Raw genomic sequence first — 21,865 nt, forward strand, 5'->3', positions numbered from 1 at the left:
TCTCAAGCAGGTTGAACAATTAAATCAAATTGGTATGATTTATTTTGGAATTCTATCCACCTGCTCTGATACCATTGATGGAATGATTAACTTAATGAATTATAAATCATACCTTGATTCGCTAAATCCATCTTTAATTGGGCTTTGATATGCGTGCGCAGCCGCGGTCAACCTAGATTCTCTCTGATCTAAGAGAGATTAGCGAGTGAATCTTCTGGAGAGAGAGCTCTTAATGCGTGTTTTAGAGAAGGGGTCTAACAGGCTATTTATAGCCCTCTCCAGGGACCAAACGCTGCAGGTGGTTACACCCATGAAGAGTCACCCCCCATCAAGGTAACCCTTCACTGCTGTGAAAATACCTTAATGCCCTTGTGATTATCAAGATTTACGAAATTCAAGGGACACTTGTCAAGATGTGGGTTCTAATTAAACGGGATCAGGGTTTAATTATATAGGATCCAACATTGAGTATTGGTACAATACTATTCAATATTGTATTATACTGATTAGATACCAATATAGTATTCAATATTGAAATCGTAGATCTTGTAGTAGAGAGTCATATATCTTTATTATCTTGTTGCAAAACTCTTTGTCTAATATAAACCGTTCTTTCTATTCTTTAATAAATAGGTGTTGATAGTAGAGACTTGGCTTCTAGCCCTCGTCCCTCTTTACGCTAAGAAAAGTCAAAAAAAAAAAAAAAAAAACACGACTCCAATCAGTCCTTTTTATTCCCTTATAGCTGTCATTATGATGTTTATTGGCTATGAGATTAGAGCGGGCAGCTAAAGGAGAACAAGTCATAGCCCTATGTACAACCCAACAACAAAGACAATATCGTTCTTCACACTTACAACAAATTGCAAAATAAGCAAGCAAAAATACTATTGGACATCCATGCAAGTACAACATATCGCATTTTTCCTCATTCTGATATGATTAAGTTATTCGTATGCAACATCAAAAAGTTCGCATGGTGTGCAATTTATATTGTGGAGAGCGGTACAATTCTGAAAGGCTGCCACATCCGACTAATCAAAAAGTTCGAATCTCATGACGTGACGAATATCCAGAGTTGTACACAGTGGAGGATCATGAAAATTGTCACCATCAATACATATATAGGAGCTTTTTTTTTTTTTTTTGAAAAATAGGAAGGGGAGGAAAGAATCCACCAGAGTAGCAGCTCCCATTAGCTCCTTTCACCAAAAAATATTCAATGCGGGTCGTAAGTTTACGCATGCCCTCCTCAATCCATAGGTTACTCCATGTGTGAATACGTCACTCCAGCACCACCTCAGTGCCAGTTGGACCAAATAGCAGTCCCACCGAGCGTATCCGAAGCAGGGGGATCCGTTCTCTAGCACTTAAGCATTCCATCACAATGTCAGAGCTTGTGAATTCTTCCGCCCATTTGAACAGGATATGGGATGCTTCTCTTCATTGATCAAGCTTAACCCAGTATGCTACAAAGATGTCCGCAAAGGATTTTTAACCTTTGAGCTCACCCCATAAAATGCTTAGGTGTTCCTTTGAGCTCACCCTACGAAGATGCCAGACCTACGGAGCTGCCTCCAAAGAACTTTTTACCTTTGAGCTCACCCTATAGAATGCTTAGGTGTTCCTTTGATTGTATCATGAAGTTTTGTTGCAATGTATCCTTTCAGTCCACCATCACATCCACAATGCAGCCATGCACTGCACACAGGAAACCAGAGTCCTTTGGGCCCAAGGAAACCACCAAAGTTGGGAATGCGTTAAAAGTACCCACAAGGTGAGATTTGTTTCTGAGAATTGGAGAGAAGGTCGTTATTGTCATCTCATCATCATTCATCATCATCCCTAATGGTATTAGCAGTGCTGGTGGTAGGAAAGGAGGAAGAGGGGGGCAATGAGTCCACAATGATGCTAGTTTCAAGTCCACAGAGAAAATAAATGAGAAATTAAAATTAAATTTAAATAAGAAATTAAAAAATGCACCTAAGTGTAGTATTTGGAATGCCAAGGGTATTTTTGTTACAGAAAATCTTGAAATAACATTAGAAATGATAGATAGGAATTCTTGTCTAACATAGAGAATTTACAAAGGCAAATGACAAACACTATTGCTATTTTTCTTATTATTATTATATTTGTTATCACTAGTGTTAGTAGCAGTAGTGGTAGGAGAATGAGATCTTTGAGGCTCCGAAAGAATGGTAGGAGATTATGGCGATGCCATCATGCCATAGTTTGAACCTCAGGCCACTCTTATGTGGTCAAGGGATGCTAACAAACTAAAATAATCTTAGTTAGCACTGCTACTAGATATTTTTATTATTATTAAAAAAAATTAGCTTTTAAAAATCAAGAAGAACTAATTATCTTTATATAACAAAATAGATCAACTTTGGAATTCTTTGTAGGTCCAACATCATGATCTGAAAATTGATAACTTCATCAATACTCTGATATATATTTTTTTAAGAAATTCACATTGGGCTTTTGCCCAATTTAATTCTCTCACAGAAAGAAAACTAAAAAAACTTTATCATAAATCTTTTGTATCATTTTTTTTCCAAAACAAATCTTTTATAATTTTATATCACCTTCTCATGAAGGAATCTGGCCCATGTCTCCTCGATGTACTCAACAATGACGAGCGACTCGGCCATTGGCTTCTTGGTAACAAACAGCTTCACTTCCTCAGCCATTTATCTTGCTGCTCTGCCTCTTGTCTCTTGATTGGCCTTTTATACTGTATATATGGAGTACAATATCTAAAAATATTTGGTTATTCAGTCAACGCTCGTAGGTTAAGCCCTCCTGTATAGAATTATGATGTTTTGGTTTTGATAAAGAGTGCTGCTAATTCTATGGGACTTCTCTACATGGCAACCTAATGTTACAATTATATATTTCAAGTTGAAGGTGTGGATATCTTTTTTTAACCAATGCTTGGTTTTGGTGAACATTGTTCCTTACATTGAGGCCCTTCTAAACAATTTTTTAGCACAAATTGTTTTTTGTAACGACATCGTCACTATCGCAAGGTCTTCGATGGGGACATGGTTTACCTAGCTCACTATTGTAACCCGAGATTTCTGGTCCTACATGCATAGTAAGCCCGTGCCAATGTGGGATCAATTGCATCTGTTCTAATTTAACTAGGACTGACTTAATACCAGGATATATTTATCTTGAATTTTGGGTAGCGTTGTATCATCTAGATAACATATTATTGAGTGCCAATTTATTCTTCAACAACAACAACAACAACAATAAAATTGTAGTTATGAGTTTTACAGAGCCAATCATCATCCAACATCTACTAGAAAGCATACCAAACTGACCTAAATGTTACATTCTCCATTATACTCATCCTGGTTCGAACTTTATTGATACTGTATGCTGAATGCTTGCACACCGTTCCATCAATTCTGACGAGCTTTGGTAGCTGACATAGCTTCTTTCATAGCTTGGAAGTGGGAGAGCAGTTCGTCCTTGGGGGGTAAGCATTCCTTCACAGCATCAGAGCTCATGAACTCGTTGGCCCACTTGAACAGGATGGGATGCTTTTCTTCATTGAACAAGCTTATTCCTGCTACCTCCTGAAGTACTTCAGTCCAATAAGATAAAAAGTTGGCTGCAATGTCCACAAGACCTATGGAATTACCTCCAAAGAACTTCTTGCCATCAAGCTCGCGCTCTAAAATGCTTAGGATTTCATTTGTTTCTTCCATGAGTTTTTGTTGCATCTCTCCTTCGCTCCATAATGACTTCCACATTATTGGCATGCACTGCTCGCATGAAGCCACCAAAGCTTGATATATCCACCAGGAATAAGAAATTAACTCAAAACATACTGGAACTTAGATTTGAAGCATTGTACTCGGGTCACTCAGGTGAGATGAAATTAGAATAGCCGGTAAAGTAATTAGGCTCAGCCTTAACCACTGAGCTTTACAAAATCATCTTCAAAGCAGGAATTATTTTGGCAATGGAGTATTTATCTACACAACTTAAAATCATCGACAAACTTGATTAAATGACAAAAAGCAAAGAACAAGTTGGACTTGGGACACTAAGAAGCTGATTACTTCACCTTCTCATCGACGAACTTGGTCCAAAAGCGCGCCATGGCCCTTCGGTGAGGATCCTGGGGCAGCATGGGGTTTCCTCGCCATGTCTCCTCGATATATTCAAGGACAACAAGGGACTCAGCAATTGGCTTTCCGCCATGGACGAGCACAGGGACCTTCTTGTGGACCGGGTTATACTCAAGCAGCAACGAGCTTTTGTTGGAAAGATCCTCCTCTATGTACTCATAGGGGACACCCTTCAACCTTAGAGCAATCCCTACTCGGCAGCTGAAGGGGCTGGTCCAATGACCAAACACCTTTACTTCCTCCGCCATTTTGCTTGCTTCGATTGCACCTCCAAATTGGTTGGGCTTTATGGGACCTGTGAAGTAGTCCTTAAGGTCTGTTTCCAATTCTTTTTAGAAGGCTTCTCAGTTGCTTCCATTGTGATTTGTTGAGTAGATTATTTAGGTTAGTTGATGACCGACTACTTAAATATGGTAATTTGGAACATGCCAAGTTTGAATTTCTCCATCCATTTGGTTTACCAGTTATATTATATTAGAGTAGATAAGGTTGCAATCTATTCATGATAACATTTAACAGGGGTCATTCAACTGGTATAATATGCAGTTAGGTGCAACAAAAAGCAGAGCTCATAGGTCTGATTATTATTTAGCTTTTCATCGAGCTAGTCCAATCCCAATCATGCCCAAGTTGATCCTTATGCAACTTTGGGTTAAATTGAACCCTATGAGTCCATTGTGAATATTGGAAACCTCGAGTCAGCCTAGCGAACTAGCAGGCTCGGCCGATTAGGTTCAGGCTGGCCATAATGCATATTGCAGTTCTCATCAAACCTAGAGATTCAAATTCCGATTCTACGAGAATGACTTCTATTCTTTTGGTTTGACATGGATAAAATAGGTTTATTAGAAGCATCTAAACATCATATTGAATTGCAATTTATCCTACGTTACCTAGTTTGTTGGTGTGCTTGGTTCAGATTCTACCTCAATCATACCCAAGTTGATCCTCACCTGACTCTAGGTCAAATTGATCCCTCCAAAATGACTACTCAAAACCTCGAGCCAACCTAGCAAACTACCAAGCTCGATCGATTAGGTTCAGGTTAAGCATGACCTTATTAATATATGTATGTATGTATGTATGCATCAGTGGCGCATTGATTCTTGATTGTTCGAGTATCATAGAAGTAATCTTATACAACAAGCTAAAGCGGGCATAACTAGAAAACCCAACAGCTAGAAGGGGCTCAACAACTCCACTCATCTACTAGTGAATGAACTCTAGCATCCAAGAGACTCAAAGCCGGCAACCAAAGAAATATTCCTTCCACTGTTCCACATCCTCTTCAAGCAACTCGAGCAAAAAGAAGAGCATTCTATTCCAGCATCAACTGTGAAAAAATAAATAAAGCCGAGAATAAACTAGTACAGCAGCATCTAATACTTAATCCAAGTTCCCATAGGAATCGCATGGATTGGATAAACCGTCATGGAACCATCAAATTGACGGCCATGATCAATCCACACCAAACCCATTTGTGTAAGAATGACATGATTCCCATCTCCTGGATTACGAAGGCCGCGGGAAGCCTGGAGAAGAGCCCGAATACTACGTGGCCCGCCGGCTGGCACGTCTTCCTCATTTTAGCCTCATTTCTCTCGCGTCTTATAACGTCTCTCTCCCTTCCTTCTAACCCCTCCTTATCCTTCCACAAACGAGGGGAAAAAAATGCCAACTTTTCCCCGTGTTTCTCCTGGGAGATGGCGAGAGAGAGCCTCGAGAGGTCTCATCTCGGCTCTCAGTCTCTTAGTTTTCGCCTTCTTGGATCTTGTGGACTTCGTTCTGTGCTTCTTCTTTAGGTTTGTTGATGGAGTTCTTGAGGGGAATCCCATCCCATGCTACTGCTGGAACAGAAGAGAGAAACAGGGAAGTCCGGATGGGGTAGGAGAAGAGGAGGAAGTCTCAGAGACATTGTATGGGAGGAGGAATCTTTTCAGGGAAATTGGCCTTGTTAGTTTTTGGGGAAGGAGCGGTGAAAAGGAAGGAAAAGGAGCTTCAAGGTCCACACGCCGATGGTCCGACTGTGGTTGTGAGTCGTGTATCTCGTGGCAGGGGAAGGAAGAGGAGAAGCTTTACTTGATGGTGAGAGAGCCATCTCAAGGTATGTGGATGCTTTAATTTTGGAAAATAAGTTTTATTTTCCCCTTGTTTAAAGATGTTGTACTGCTCGGTTTTGGAATTTGGAGTTTAGCTTCATAGATCAATTTTCAGTGATAAATGGTAGTTCAATGCATCAGCAGTTCTCAATACTGTGGTCAATGTAGTGTAGTCAAATTGCACTTCTTTTAATTCGTTTCTTTTCTTTTTGATAGGATAATGTTGCTTGATCTAAATACCTGCAATAATTTTACCTCAAAAATAGATAACTACATAGTTTATTATGGTTCTATGTAAATTTTATATGCATTATTAATACCATAAAGAAGCATTACTGGGATTTCAATTCTTTTCTCTCTCTCCATTTACTCTATACTCAACTCTTTTGTGGTTTGAGAGACGTTTGAATTTTTAGTGGATTATTTTTTATCAAATATAATTTGATTGACAAAAAGCAATGGAAGCATTAATGGGAATTGAGTTTTGTTTGACAAGCTGCTTGACATTTTTGCCTATTTTTCTACTATCGTCTTCAACCTTGATATGTGCCTATGTGTTTATAATAGGAAAGAAGGAACCAAGGATTCGACAAAATTCATTAGCAAGATAAAGTACAAGAGCATGATGAAAAATTTATATTGGAAATATGATTTGAATTGCTTGTGCTGTTCATAGCACTTATATGCTTTATATACAACTTAACTCCCTGATATAGTAAAATACAATAATAAAATTTTATAATTATGAAAAAGATACCAGGGACCAGATATACTATAATATAATAGCAAAATCTTATGATTCAATATAAATACTAAAATTGAATATGACAATTAGATTTCATAATTTTTGAAGATTCCATAATGTCATTTTGCTGTGGTAGCATTTTAGTAGGTATTGTTTTGCACACCATGGACCCTGGATTGTGGTACCAAAATTGGGTAAGGCCATTCATGATCTTGTGGACCATAAAAATGTACCAGTTGTGTCAGAGAGCGGCATGTGTTGCTGTTGGAACTTCAGTATGCTCTATCAATAAATTAGTTAAACTCTTGGAGAAATATTTTTCTATTATTTTATGTTCTTCCATTAATTACTTTAGTCATATGCTTCTCCATGGTTTCGAAATCTTTGACTTTGATTCTCATATAAGTTTTTTCTCAACTAGCGAACCCAATTTATATTGATACTTCAGTAACCTTATTTTCTGTGTTTAACAGCTAGAAATCACTGGGGGAATTCTTTTGAAAGTGTGATTTTCTTACATGGGTTCCTTTCTTCTTCATCACTGTGGCTAGAGACAGTTTTTCCGAATCTCTCTGAAGTTGCGAAGCATAATTTTAGGATGTTTGCAGTGGATCTCTTGGGTTTTGGTGGAAGTCCAAAGCCAACAAATTGTATGTATAGATTGAAAGAACATTTAGAAATGATTGAGAAATCTGTAGTCAAACCATTTCAGTTGAGCTCTTTTCACTTAGTTGCTCACTCAATGGGTTGTATAATCGCGTTGGCCTTAGCAGCAAAATATCCTGAATCTGTTAAATCGATCACATTGATTGCACCAGTAAGTGAACTTTTCTGTGTTGATATTGTGACAAACCTGGTCTTCCCATGCAAATGCCATTGTCTTGACTTCACTATATGAAATTTTAATTTCACCAAACAAAAAAAGAACATTAAACTTATGATGATCTGTTGCCATGGTGCGTGGATACAGCCATACTTTTCTTCAACTGAAGTGAGAGCAAGTCACACTGCCTTGAACAGACTAGCTGAAAGGAAAATTTGGCCGCCGTTGCTCTTCGGGTCTGCAATTATGTCATGGTATGAACATTTGGGTAGAACTGTTTGCTTCATTTATTGCAGAAATCATGCCATGTGGGAATGGATTTTGAAGCTGCTCACATGGAGAAGGTAATAAATTTGAGTTTCATTAATCCAATACACATACCTTCATGAGTTTGCATACGAGATTCTGAAAAGTTTTGCTTCTTTAATTGCTTAAATTGCCTTCTTTTGCCCCTTCTCCTGGAAAAAAATGATAATTTTAGATTGACAAATACTAAATACTATGAATGTTTCTTTGTAGGGATCTGAACTTCATGATTACAGATTTAACAAAGCATACCCATCACTCAGCTTGGCACACCATGCACAATGTGATTTGTGGAGCGATGAAGTTAATGGATAAGCACTTGGAAGTTGTGAATGAAGCAGGAATTTCAGTGAAAATAATTCAAGGAGACAGAGATCAGGTGGTTCCTCTGGAATGTAGCTACAATATGAAGTCGAAACTTCCCCTTGCAGACCTCAAGATCATTGCTAATGCTGACCACAACACTGTGATGGTAGGCAGGGAAAAGGATTTCACAAGGGAACTAGAACAAATTTGGTTCACTTCCATAAAAAGCAAGTTGTCATGAAGATGTGCTGCCGAATTCTTTGATACTTTGTACTAAATGGATTCACCAACATGCCTCATTTGGGTCAATAAAAATTCCTATACAACCCTGAGCTTGACATGATTGGCTGGGCTACTAGCTTGGACTGTTGGCATTGCTTGTTCATTATGTAATTGCATTTTAGACGATTTCATTCAATTTATATTTTAATCGGAAATTGTTGCATTTTACCAACTGCATTTGACAAGTTGATGCTGACCTTTGTCTTTGAGGTCTTGTCGCCCACAAGTGTTCGACTCAAAGCGAACGCCCTTCTCCTTCGAATTAATTGAAACGGCAGAGACAGCACAATATACCTAGAGCAGGCCATACCTAATACCACCAGTTGACTCGTTCTCCATGCCTCAGTTTCTCGACCATACCTACAAACGAAAGTATGGACTGCACGTTTCTATTGGCAGTATCTTCATCTTAGCTCCATATATTTTCAAATTTTAAATTTTAAATTCTAAATTCTAAATTTTAAGAAAAACGAAGCACGGAAGGTTGGATAGGCTGGCAAATGCCATAATCACAAGAATTTCAGGCAAAAGAGATCCATCCAAAAGGTGTATTTAAATAAACCACCAAAAGAATTGCAGTATCTAGTCAACGGGTCAATATAACGGGTCAAAAGAATTTCGGACAATCTGCTTCAGCCCGAAGACCAAACCGGTTGTGAAGACCTCTATACTGAAGATTTTGGGAATGGGAGAGCAGGAGGGCATGCTAAGCTATTTGGGGGTGCCGCTCTCTGGGCGCCGCTTGAGGAGCAGGGATTGCTCTTCCCTTGAGTTTAGCATCAGGCACAGGCTGGAGGGTTGGAAGATGCATTCGCTGTTCATGATGGGTAGGATCACCTTAGTGCGGTCTGTCTTTTCCTCGATCCCTATCTACTTACTATCTAACTCCTTCACTCCGGTTGTGCTGGTGAGGACTCTTGAGCAAATTTTAGGAACTTTATCTGGGGGAGGGACAGAGGTAGAGGAGGCATCCATCTGTTGGCATGGGAGGTTGTTTGTCAGCCGATCATGTATGGAGGTTTGGGGGTGCAGTCCTTAGTGGCGAGACGGAAGGCTTTAGCGGCTTGACACGCAGCTAGATTCGTGTTAGAGCCTGATGGTATGTGGTCCTTCCTGCTGAAAGCCAAATATGGTGTTTTGGTCCCTAAAACTCGAGCTGGCCGGCATCACTCACCGGTATAGAGGAAGATTTGTGCTAGAGCCGCACTGGTGCTCCCGGAGATCAGATGAGCTATTGGAGATGGTTGGTCCATTGATGTGCTAGAGGATACCTGGGTGACTAAGCAGCCGATCGGTTAGCTGCCGACTATGGTGGATACTTCGATGCTAGCCGACTATAGGGTTAGCGATCTGATAGACCCTGGTGGGGGTCACTGGCGGGAGGGGTTGATTCAGGGGCTTTTGGAGAGCAGTTGGCAGAGATGGTCTTGGCCTTACTGGCTCCTTCCCGGGAGAGGTCAGATAGGTTGGTTTGGATGCCAACAAGGCGGTCGCAGATGCGAGCTAGGGATCTTCAGGCGTTGGTGAGTAGAGAGCCAGCTCGAAGGATAGAGGGTGGTTGGATTTGGAGGTTGAGGATCCACCCACGTGTGGCACTTTTTCTCTGGAAAGTGGCATGGGGTTGCCTATCGACCAGGTCTTTGTTAGTCCGACGAGGGGTGAGGATCACTCAATGCTGTGAGGTGTGTACTGATACCGAAGAGACTATTGATCACGTCCTATTGCAGTGTCTTAGGACCAGGGACATATGGTGCAGGTCACCTATTTCTCTTTCCCACTCGGTGGAGTGTGCACAGGATTTGATTCATCGACTGAGAGCTTCCATGCAGAGTCCTAGGACTGTGGAGACGGAGATATTATGGGCATACTTGGCTTATTACATATGGTTGGATAGGAATGCTGGCATGCTTGAGGGTAGGAGGTTACCCCCGAGGATGGTGGTGGATAGAGTTGTACTTCATGTAGGAGAGGTCACCTTGATTACTGTCGTGTTCACTTCTGGGATGGCTAGAGACATCTGGGGCACTCGATCTACTGTCTCAGCGCCCACATTTGCCTTTATTTTTTGGGTGCCCCCACCCCTTGGTCATCTCAAGATAAATTTCGACGGTAGTATGTCGGCGGATCGAATGTCGAGAGGGGTCAGATTTGTGATCAGAGACCACCTCGGCAGAATGATAGCAGCGGGTGGCTGGCGTACGCCCGGTCTTACTGCAGTTGGGGCGGAGCTACAGGCAGCCTGAAAGGGTATCTCCTTTGCGAGACGGGAACTTGGTGCTGGCGCGTATGTCTCAAGGGGGACTCTTTAGTGGTGATTAATTTGGTGCGGGGCTGGATAGATATGGTGATGGTCACTCTCTTGTCCGTAATACTCGCAGACTAGTCTAGAAGCTGAACTCTTTTCATGCACTTCATGTGTTCCGGGAGACGAACAGTGCCGTAGACTGGATCGTCTCATTTGTTGTCCGGCATTCTAAAGAGATCATATATATGGACATCCACGGAGAACATTCCTCCTCCCTTATACTCTTTACTTTTCTTTGATTTGGCAAGATATACTCACGTTAGAACTATATGAAATGCCGTTTTTACCAAAAAGAAGAAAAAAAAAACCTTTGATATGCTCAACAGCAAAAGTAAACAAAAATAGTCGGCAAACATGTGCCAAATCAGCAAATTATGGCCGTAATTCAAGGAACGAGACTCCTGTCTCAACACCGGAGATCCAATTAACACTTCAACAAGAAGAAAATAACTTTTCTTTTTAGCCCCATGTAAAATCTTCTTTTGGTAAGACAAAAATAATAATAACAATAATATTTCCAGGTAACTTGTTCCATATAGAACTTGACACAAAGTTCACCATTTGGTTCGATAGATCCGGAACCAGACTACAGCAGTTTATTTTGTGCATCTAGAAAGCCTCAATGCTGAGCCGAACGGTGGCAAATAGAGAGGGAGATTGCATGATGAGGAAAGAGGACGTTTTGTTTCACTTTCAACTTGATACTCTGGTATTGCATACGTCGCCACAAAGTAATACAGCTTCTTCCTTCTTTCAGCAAGCTTGGGACCAAACGACGAAGTTATTGTAAATGGGCGAGGGCGAGACGGATTAAGCAAGAAGGGATGACTAAAAAATTAAGAAGCATCACTTAGAAGATGAAGACCCGAAGAGAGATGGTATCTATGAAGTACTGGTTTTGTTTAGGCCGTGGGTTTCTCCTCCTTGAGGGGCTTCACGACCTCCCAGGTGAAGTCGGGGTCGTCCCTGCCGAAATGCCCGTAAGCCGCTGTCTTCAGGAACCTGCCGTTGCCGCCCCTCTTCAGGTCGAGGTTGATGATGATCATTCCAGGCCTGAAATCAAAATTCTCCTTCACAATCTTCAAGATCTCCTTATCCGGAATCTTGCCCGTGCCATAGGTGTCCACAAACACCGAGAGAGGCTCCGGCACACCAATGGCGTAAGACACCTGCACAATGCAACGGCGAGCGAGCCCATTGGCAACAATGCTCTTGGCCGCCTGCCTCGCAACGTAGGCACCGCTCCGGTCGACCTTGGTGGGATCCTTGCCGGAGAAGGCGCCGCCACCGTGGGCTCCCCAGCCACCGTAAGTATCGATGATGATCTTGCGGCCGGTGAGCCCTGCATCGCCATGAGGTCCACCGATGACGAAACGGCCGGACGGGTTGAGGTGGAAGATGGTCTTCTCATCGAGGTACCGTTCGGGGATGACGGGCTTGATGACATGCTCTTTGAGATCCGCAGCAATCTCGTCGTTGGTAACAGTCTCGTCATGCTGGGTCGAGATGAGGACGGTGTGGACGCGGATAGGGATCATGGCGCCATGGTCGTTGCGGTACTCGACGGTCACCTGAGTCTTGCCGTCGGGCCTCAGCCAGGGGCAGGTGCCGTTCTTGCGGACCTCGGTGAGGCGGGCGCCGAGCTTGGTGGCGAGGACGTGGCTGAGGGGCATCAACTCCGGGGTCTCGTCGGTCGCATAGCCAAACATGTGGCCCTGATCGCCGGCGCCAATCTCCTCAGGGCGCTTGGTGAAGTGCCCATGAACGCCCTGGGCGATGTCAGGAGACTGCTGCTCGATGTTGACGAGCACCTTGCAGTGATCGGCATCAAGGCCGACGTCGTCGGACGTGAACCCGATGGCTCGGCAGGTGTCGCGGACAATCTTCTCATAGTCGACGTTCGCTTTGGTGGTGATCTCCCCAAAGACCATGACCATGTTCGTCTTCGTGCAGGTCTCGCAAGCAACCTTGCTGTCGGGATCCTGCTCAAGGCAGGCATCGAGCACGGCATCCGAGATCTGGTCGCAGAGCTTGTCGGGGTGTCCCTCGTTCACAGATTCGGAGGTGAAAAGGAAGGTGTCGGTGCTGGCCATCTGCAAATTAAAAGATCATATCAGTATCATCCAGGGACACAATTAATCACCAGAACACCAATTGCCCCATCTATCGTAGTTCGGTTATCGTAGATTAAATGGACCACAAGATTACATATATAGACAAAGAAACACAGACATACCACTACTGTATCCATTTTCACTCATTTTCCTAAGTACTTCAATGACATCCTTTGGTAGCCAGTGTCGGTGCATCTTGGACATATATCTAATTAACGATCCAATTTAGACTAAAATACGAGATAAATATGCGGGAATTAGTGCACACGACAAAAGTCTAGAATGATTCGCAGCAAGTAGTTCATCCACCAGGATATGGGGGGAATAAAGCAGAGTATAAACCCGATAAGATCCTTTAACAAAGCTGCTTCCACTAGAAGATTAGTGGGGCAGAAAGCAACCAATTAAAACCAGGAATCAGAATCGCATAATATGGAAAAGTAGATGGCGGATCTATGTCAGAAGAATCTCTGCCCTTGCAGAGGGAAAAAAAGAAATAGATACAAATTTTAAAGCAGCATCGTACAGTGGAAGCTTGAGCAGATCTAACAGCCAAAAGGTAACAAAAAGCAAACAGGAATGATGCGCGTATAAGTTCATAAGAATGAATCGAATAAAGGTACGTGCATCTATCTAGCCAGTGGGCAGATCCGATTGGAACAAACTCGAGCATGCATGAGACTTGTTCAACCTCAAGTTTGCTGATATAATGGACAAAAAAAAGCTTTAAAAGCATATCACGACTTGCAAGCAGCTCTGACATCTAAAAATTTCAACCCTGAACATTTAATTGAACAGCATAATTGCAAAAACGGATCTAATAGCTTATAATTACTTGAAAGTGGGACAGAATTACATCCAGCAAAATTAGCAACTGTGCCCGCAATCTACCACAAATTCATCAAAATCCAAATGAGCCCGAGAGAGGAGCTATCAAATCATTTCACGCGAATCAAGAAAAGCTCTAGTAAACTAATATAACAGGAAACCATCCAAATCCAGCCATTTCCAGACAACGAACAACTGAAAGCAACTAAACGGAACAGACTAAGGTTTTTCAAGGTAAAATACACAAGAGAGCGCGAAGAAATAACAGAGTAGCACTAAAACAAGTAAATGCACCAGATCCAGCCATTTCGAGTGAAAAAAAAAATCCAAAAATTAGTCAGAAACCGAAAAAACCCAAAAAAATAAAAAACCATAGAGTCGTCCCCGATCCAGTAGAAAAGAGCACAAAACTGAATTAAATTCAAGGCAAAAAATCAAATAACAGAACTCATTCTCCATGACCTAAAGAAAAAAGAGGAACGACGAGATCACACCTCTGGGGTAAGATGCGAGAAGAATCTTTGGCGCTTTGTTCTCGGCCTCCGAGTGGACACGGGAGTTGGGGAGGAGGAACCCCCAATTTATAGGCGAAGCCCGAACGACGCGCTTTGGACTGCTGCTTCCGAGCGAGATCCAGATCTGACCGCCCGCGGTTCCACGGGCCGCGCGATCTCGTACCCAGCGGCAGCCCCTTTTTTTTTTTTTTGCTGAAAGCGGCAGCCCCTTAATCGGGAGTCGGTGGCGGACAACGACTCCCAGCTGCCCGGGGCCACCGGTTGGATCCCGCCACTCACCAACCGCGCCGGGCCCCACGGAGCCCGAACCGGCTCGGACCCGGCTTGGCTTCAAGGGCTCCAACTCGCCAGCTGGCTGGCAATCAATTGGGCTCCACCTAGTAAGATCCTGCCGGTAGCCTGTTGGTAGATATAAGCGTGCAAATAGGTCGGGTTGACCCTGATCCGATCCGACCCGATCCATTTTGGAAGACCCATGAGGCCGGATCGGATTCTAAAATTGGATATATTTTATTTTTCAGATCGAGTTTGGGTATAATGAATTCAGATCCGACCCGATCTGACCCATTTGATATTTTGGTAATTTTGGATTTTCAATTATATGATCTGATCCGAATCTGTAAAATTATTTGGGTTCACGGGCCGCAGCATGCGGAAGCGCAAACACAAATTCTAAAGTCATGGATGGGTTGATCCGAACTGGACCCAACCCGGATCCAAACCGAATCTGAATTTTTTAGGTTCGGTTCAGATTATACATGAACCCGATATACATGAACCCGACCCAAATAATCCATTAGGTCAAAAATTGTAGTGGTGGATCCGATCCAATTCGATCTGATTTTCTATTGGATTGGATCTAGGTTTAAAATTAGGACCCAAATAAAAACCGAGATTGTGACCCTACCCGGCCCTACCCATTTATACCCCTAGGTGGATGTCACCATGCTGCAACCTTCCCATCATATTTCTATTTATTCTCGTTGCTTGTAGCCAATACGTTGACGTCACCATGCTGCAACCTTCCCATCATATTCCTATTTATTCTCAAAAAAATAATAATAATAATAAAGAAACCTTACTACTGGTTAGCTCATTTTGGATTTCTTTGCCATTCCCTTGCCGAGTTAAAGAACTACATATAGGGGTGGATCATTGTTTCAATGGACAAGCCAGGCCTTCAAACTTCAGACACCTGTAACTGAGATTATACATGGGGGGTTGGTAAGGGTTGGTAGGGTTAGGTGTGGCAAGAGAATATGACATGTAATAAAAATCTCATATAAATGAGATTGGTCAAGTTTCTGATGTAATGATTGCAATAACCAATATGCCTCTCATTTTAAAGGTTGTTATTATTCAATATTTTTATAAGTTTAGATTTAGTAAATGAGAACTAATCTGTTGGATCTTCTGTTGTGTAATCTCGGAGGTTGGTTTGCTTTTTTTTTTTCAGAACAGGGTATGATCTCATGGATCTCGCCCACCAATTCCATACCTTCCCTCTTGAACGGGCCACTCTACTGAGCCACAACGGGCGCTTTCGGTTCATCATCCACTATGTTATTAGGAATACTCATTTAGATTTTATGGTAGGTCAGCAAGCAATTAAAAGCAAGTAAGCAACCAATGAGTTGATTAGACTATGTTAGGTAAGACTCCAAATTTGAGCTCGATTTACGCGTGCCAACCTACTTGTGGCTAATGTAGACACGGCAATCTTGTCTCATTATATTTTCTTTTTCCCTCGAGGGTCATTATTCACTAAAAGAAGTCACTGAAGTTACTTGTGTTGATATATGAAACTAGGATAGGTATTATCTTCATTCCATTAATTTAGTTGGACTTCCACCTATTCTAACTCTTAAAAGAAAAAAAAAAATCTATTTCTAAAGCATTTCATTTATTATTACCCGGATCATGACCATTCTGCAAATTCTCCTTCTTTTAAACCAATCACATATCAAGCGTGCCAAGTACAAAGAAAAATATTACTTTTTTGAGTGATTATTTGGGTAGAAATGGTACAACTAGGGCTCACCACAATGGTCATATTTATCTGCTTCGCAACTAGAGTTTTGGATTTATCTGAAAACCGCTACAACGTATTCCAGTCGCAATTTCCTTCAGCCTAAGGCATGAGCAAGAATCTTTCTTGTAGAATTCCAGCATTTATATTAAGGTTATTGATATAAAGATAATCATAAATATCTATATTGTATCTCATATGTTACATTTGTTTTCAGTACATAAACCAAATTTTTCATGTGCGGTCGTATATTTAACTTGCTCTAATGGATCTCAAGTTCAGTTAAGATATATAATCACTGCCATCTAAAAAAATTGATTTGCTGTACTTATTTAAAATTAACTATTATCTTAAAAATTAATTACAATCGTGAAAATTAATTATATAAATTAATATATATATATATATATAGAGAGAGAGAGTGTGTAAGGCCTGACATCTCCATCAGACTAAGAATTCAAATTCATATAGTCCACATAGATTATGGACCGAGTCGATACCATTTGTAATAATCTAAAACCTCATTCAAAATGGCTAAACAGAAGGTATTATTTGAATTTCTTAATTCTGTATAAGTACTCAATATCTATTCAGTGAATAAGTAATATAGAACTAAATATACTGTATAATTTTTACATAGAAAATCATACAATAGGACGTACAGTGATGGAGAGGGAGTGGATTTGGCTGTTTCTAACCCGGTGCATCGTGACGTTGCAGAAGCAGGAATAAAGAGGAAGAGAACTAGAGAGATCTTGACCTCATTGCTCCCAGCATTTTGTTGCATGGAGACGTCGTCCTATCCAAGTGTAAACGCCTCATATATCTAGGTTGAAGAATCAATAAAATAGATATAATGGAAAGCCAAAATGAAGTGTGTATAAGAACCTACCAGGATTGTACTTCCCAAACACTACATCAGCAATCGCTTGACCTCCTTCTTCACCAGGATATATATATATCCAGCCCATATAATGGCGTCAACATCTTCCTCATTAGGTTCTAGATTAACACCGCCTGCTGAGAGGACAACTAGAACGACAGGTCTCTTGGCAGCGCTCGAGACTTTGCCTTATGAGCATGTTTTGGTATCCAGGGAGTTCAAGCAACAAAAATCAAGATTTCTGATGGTTACCGTTTCTGATCTACATCCCACACTGTTCCGGTGTTAATCTCGCAGTCTTCATGATTCAAAAATAAATTATTAAATGGATCGGATCTATCATGGATCTAGATGAAATGAATCCATCTAAATTCTTCTAGAGTAATTTTATTCTAGATCTAGGGTGGATATGATTTACGAGACCATACCCCTTAGCATGGAAAATACCCGGGCCATTCCTCCGTAGTGGTAGATTCGCATTAAACGCGCTCAGCCAAGTTCCCACGACGCGAGTGGGCATGGTTTGGCCCCACTGGATCCTCCTTCCATCAAGAAATGTTCAATGCAGGCCGCAAGTTTCTGCGTACCCTTCTTGACCCATAGGTTTTCCCCACTGGATTCTTCATCCACGTATGAGTACGTCACCCCAGCGCCACCTCCGTACTAAAGAACCAGTGGCACTTCCACTAAAATATCCAGGCATGGGGCATCCAATTTTCACATTTAATCGACGTCCGTGCATTTCGAATCTAAAGGCACGGTAAAAAGTAAATCATATTGGAAGGCAATTAGTTTTAGGATGCCTTCTTAATAGCACCGCCACTTCAGTTTGCAGCTGGGCGCAAATTAATTGCCCTCTTGAAGAGAACAACAAACACACTCCAGGCCTCTATGCTATAAGATGGGATGGGAGGGTAGTAGCAACATCGAGTTAGAGAAGCGAACATGGAGAAGTATACCAAGACAATGGTGCTGATCCTTCTTGCCACCTCGGTTGGGGTTCTTGAAGGAAGAAATATCAAGAGCGAGCCCAGACCAGATCAGCCTCAGCCCATCCCTGGAGCCTATGGAGGCTTCTTTGGCAACCCCAGCTTTGGTGGAGGCTCAGGCCTCGAACCTGGGTTTGGGCTCGGACAACCAGACTACGGCGGTGCCTTCCCGGGCTTCGGTGATGTGCCAGGGCTTCCCCAAGGTGGGCTTGCAGGGGGCAACGCGGGTGTACCATGATCAAATGGCTACACGAGGAAGCTATGAACTGTTTTAGGTTGTGTTCGTGTGCTTAGGCTACGTCTTGCGTCTCTATCTGATTCGTGACGGTCATGAAGTCATGGAGCTCTAAGTTAGCTCTGTTCTAATATTTAGTGTGCTCTGTACGAGCTCCCACCCTCTAGAACCTGCTAGTGTTGCAGCCAAACTGGGGTTCTCTCTCGTGTGCTTAGGCTACGTCTTGCGTATCTTCTGGAGCTCTAATTTAGTTCTGTTCTAATATTTAGTGTGCTCTGTATGTACTTCTACCTTCTCGAACTTGCTAACGTTGCAGCCAAAGTGGAGCTACTACGGATAATAACTGAATTTCCAGCCAACTAACCAGCGATGGTAAAAGATTTTGTGCGGGCCTGTTGGATTTTCTTCGTAGTTCCTACAAAAATTATGTGCTTGTCAAATGTGCTGCACTAATACCATGTTAAAATGATCACTTGTTCTAAAATAAATTTATTTATATACTTTATATTTTTTATCAGGTAGAAAGATTATATACAGAACGATGTACGTCAGCCACTAGGTCATTCCAGCAACAGCATGCGCACACCACTTATAGGCGTCAGGAAGATGTTCCCCGCTAAAACGTCATTTATAAGGAAAAGTTTCAATGAAATCTAAGAGTTCCCCATCACTATCAATCATACAGCGCCATAATTTAATATCCAGTTTATGCCATTAAAATGACAGATCACAGGGCTAAAGCATAAGAATTAGACCAGCTAATGTTCCAACGATAGCAGCATTCCGGTAGTCAAGAAAGAATAGTAACCTTGCAATAAAGTCGCGCGCACACAGTTGTTCTAACCTTTTCCCGTTTGACAGAACTTTAACCATCAGTGTTTGTGCTGAGGCCAAAGCAAGGTTGAAGTATAGTACGAATATGATAAATGCAATTATTATGCCATAACGCGTTAAGAAATTAATAGATAGATATAAAGTTACTGGCCTTCTGTAACCATTTAATTGCAGCCATTCGAAAGTATCTCTGTGAGAATGCGATATATAAATCCAGACCATTGTGACAATAACAACAATGAGAATGTCTTCATGTCATATGTAATCTATCTTCAATTATCAAAATTATGTAGGCTGAAAATATAAAACATATAAATAAATTCATCTCATCCTATCAACTTAAGTTTTTGGGACAAGTGGTGATTTTAAGAGCAAAGGTCCGGCCCACCCATTAAATAAAAGTCCGGCCCACATATGAGTAGGAGTGAAAGAAAATATAAAATATATAAATAAATCTACCTCATTCTATCAGTTTAAGCTTTTAGGACAAGTGGTGATTTTAACATGGTATCAGAGAAGAGGTTTAATAGGATACAGCTGTGTGGCACACAATACCGTGCACCAGCCTCCAACTCTAACCCCATACAATATCAACAATATGGTATGTCGATGATGCAAACTGGTGCTCAGTTTGTTGGACTGATAAAACAAACTGGTGCCAAGCTTGGTGATCTTGAAAAACAGACAACCAAAAACTATCGCCATCAAGAAAATTTCAGGCTTCTGCAGAAACAAATGAAATTGTAGTAATAGACATCACTTTAAGGGATCCTTCTGAGAGTTGGCAAACAGTCTCTGTACACCCCCATTCCGCCAAACACCTCTTACTGCAAAACCATCAAAGGGTTTGTGAGTAGACACCCTTTCTCTGCGCTCAGGGCTAGCATTTGAACGACCAAGGCCAAGAAGCACTGCTGCTCCTGAACCATCACCTTAACGGACTCCATGGAATTTCGAAGTCTTCCGACGTTGTTTACTGCTTCCTCCATCTCCAGATTTCTGATTAGAGTTGGTACTGTTTGCAAGAGAATTTCTATTGCCACTTTAGCCGGCCAAATTCATGTCAACAGAATTTGAACTAATGTAAGCTTCGCCAACTAATAATTGCTGTTTACTCTTGGCTGCTCGATCGGCAACCATCTTCGATCCTGACAAAAACCTCCACCTCTTCCTCCCGAGGCTTTTGACTTGACTGCAGCTTTCTGACAGTGCATAAAAGGCTATTTGCTAATGCATCTTTTGCACTAGTATTTTCTGCATGATCTTGCATCTTATCAAATACCTACCCTTTAGTCTAACCTATGCATACTTTCCAAAGGTATTAGAAAAGCTCGAGTAAAGAGGACAATACGAGTGCTAACCATCAGCAAGGAAAAGAAATTGCAAACACACATGATGTGTCAGCAAGAAAAAGAATTGTCATATATGCATCACATGCAACTTCTTATACTAGAAATTGGCCAGAATTCAATAGAACTACATTAAATTTTACTTAAAAATTAAAGAACTTAGGGAGACTCGACCACTGTCATCAGTTGGATCCAAAGGGCCTTAGGGGCAACGGTTCCGTCCACCCTTTTGTTGCGAGACATCTGGGCTATGGTGAGGGATGACGGGACCTTTCAGGCCAAGCATATGTTCCATGAAGTTAATGGGGCTGCATATTAGGTGGCTATTTATGTAGCCAGCCATTTCATTAGTACCCTGTGGGCTGGTGATAGGGAGTTGCCCTAGGCACTCCGAGGCATTTTGTTTTTTGATTTTATTGGGTGCATCTGTACTCGTCAGGTATGATTCATCTGCCTTAGCAAAAAAAAAAATAATCAAAGGACCTAATTACAGATTTTTTAACTATAAGAATTATTAAAAAATATTTGTAAATCATGGAGAACTTAAAGTATAATTTATCCAAATATTTAATGAAAAATGCACATGAATTGCATATGCCTGGTACTTGTATTTGAACGACTTTATTTTGTCCTTCACATGCCCACATATGTAGCATCAATAATTTCTATAAGAAGATCATCCAGCCCATTGCATCTTCTTTGACACACATGGCCGGTTAGATCTTAAATATGCATCACTCTCCTACTGGAAATCTGCGTAGGATTGGAATCCTCTCCGAGTCCCACTTTAAAAGCCAATTATCAACCTTTACATCCTTGTTAACCCCAATGATGAGAACAACTCTTTCTAAAATGGTAATCGAGTAAAATATGGAGAGAATAAAAAAAGGATAAATTATGGACGAGCAATTGGAATCCTCCAGTCGTTCCGGTCCTTTCCCCCTTCTTGACTTTCCCCCTGCTAGGCTAACTGCCCACATAAATTATGGACCGGAACAACTCTTAAATATACATCTTTCTCCTTTTGTATTAGTGTACTCCAGTCGTTCCGGTCCTTTCCCCCTTCTTGACC

At 41.5% G+C, this 21,865-nt stretch overlaps 3 protein-coding genes across 5 annotated transcripts; 1 reads left to right on the top strand and 2 right to left on the bottom strand.

The window, feature by feature from the left end:
• Positions 1-3,204: 3,204 nt before the first annotated feature.
• LOC103701047 (putative glutathione S-transferase) lies at positions 3,205-4,524 on the bottom strand. Of its 2 annotated transcripts, XM_088702596.2 has the most exons (3): positions 4,088-4,524; positions 3,659-3,782; positions 3,205-3,583 (listed from the first exon to the last, which is right to left on the bottom strand). In XM_088702596.2, the coding sequence occupies exons 1-3, from the start codon at positions 4,397-4,399 to the stop codon at positions 3,417-3,419; spliced, it is 603 nt and encodes a 200-aa protein (XP_088558722.1). In that variant the 5' UTR covers positions 4,400-4,524; the 3' UTR covers positions 3,205-3,416. The 2 variants fall into 2 exon arrangements, with proteins under 2 accessions (XP_088558722.1, XP_008781207.3); XM_008782985.5 differs by having other exon boundaries at positions 3,205-3,782; positions 4,088-4,517.
• Positions 4,525-5,776: 1,252 nt separating this feature from the next.
• On the top strand, positions 5,777-8,848 carry LOC103701145 (putative lysophospholipase BODYGUARD 4). The gene is made up of 4 exons (XM_017841335.5): positions 5,777-6,255; positions 7,469-7,812; positions 7,966-8,162; positions 8,338-8,848. The coding sequence occupies exons 1-4, from the start codon at positions 5,823-5,825 to the stop codon at positions 8,669-8,671; spliced, it is 1,308 nt and encodes a 435-aa protein (XP_017696824.3). The 5' UTR covers positions 5,777-5,822; the 3' UTR covers positions 8,672-8,848.
• A 2,620-nt stretch (positions 8,849-11,468) lies between these two features.
• LOC103701045 (S-adenosylmethionine synthase) lies at positions 11,469-14,620 on the bottom strand. 2 transcript variants are annotated; one of them, XM_008782983.5, is made up of 2 exons: positions 14,454-14,620; positions 11,469-13,110 (listed from the first exon to the last, which is right to left on the bottom strand). In XM_008782983.5, the coding sequence occupies exon 2, from the start codon at positions 13,108-13,110 to the stop codon at positions 11,920-11,922; it is 1,191 nt and encodes a 396-aa protein (XP_008781205.2). In that variant the 5' UTR covers positions 14,454-14,620; the 3' UTR covers positions 11,469-11,919. The 2 variants fall into 2 exon arrangements, with proteins under 2 accessions (XP_008781205.2, XP_088558721.1); XM_088702595.2 differs by having other exon boundaries at positions 14,422-14,612.
• Positions 14,621-21,865: the final 7,245 nt, after the last annotated feature.

This window comes from Phoenix dactylifera, chromosome 8, assembly GCF_051530095.1.
Source record: "Phoenix dactylifera cultivar Ajwa chromosome 8, Ajwa_hap1_PhDact_Kaust_v1.1, whole genome shotgun sequence".
In the NCBI taxonomy this organism is placed as follows: Eukaryota; Viridiplantae; Streptophyta; class Magnoliopsida; order Arecales; family Arecaceae; genus Phoenix; species Phoenix dactylifera.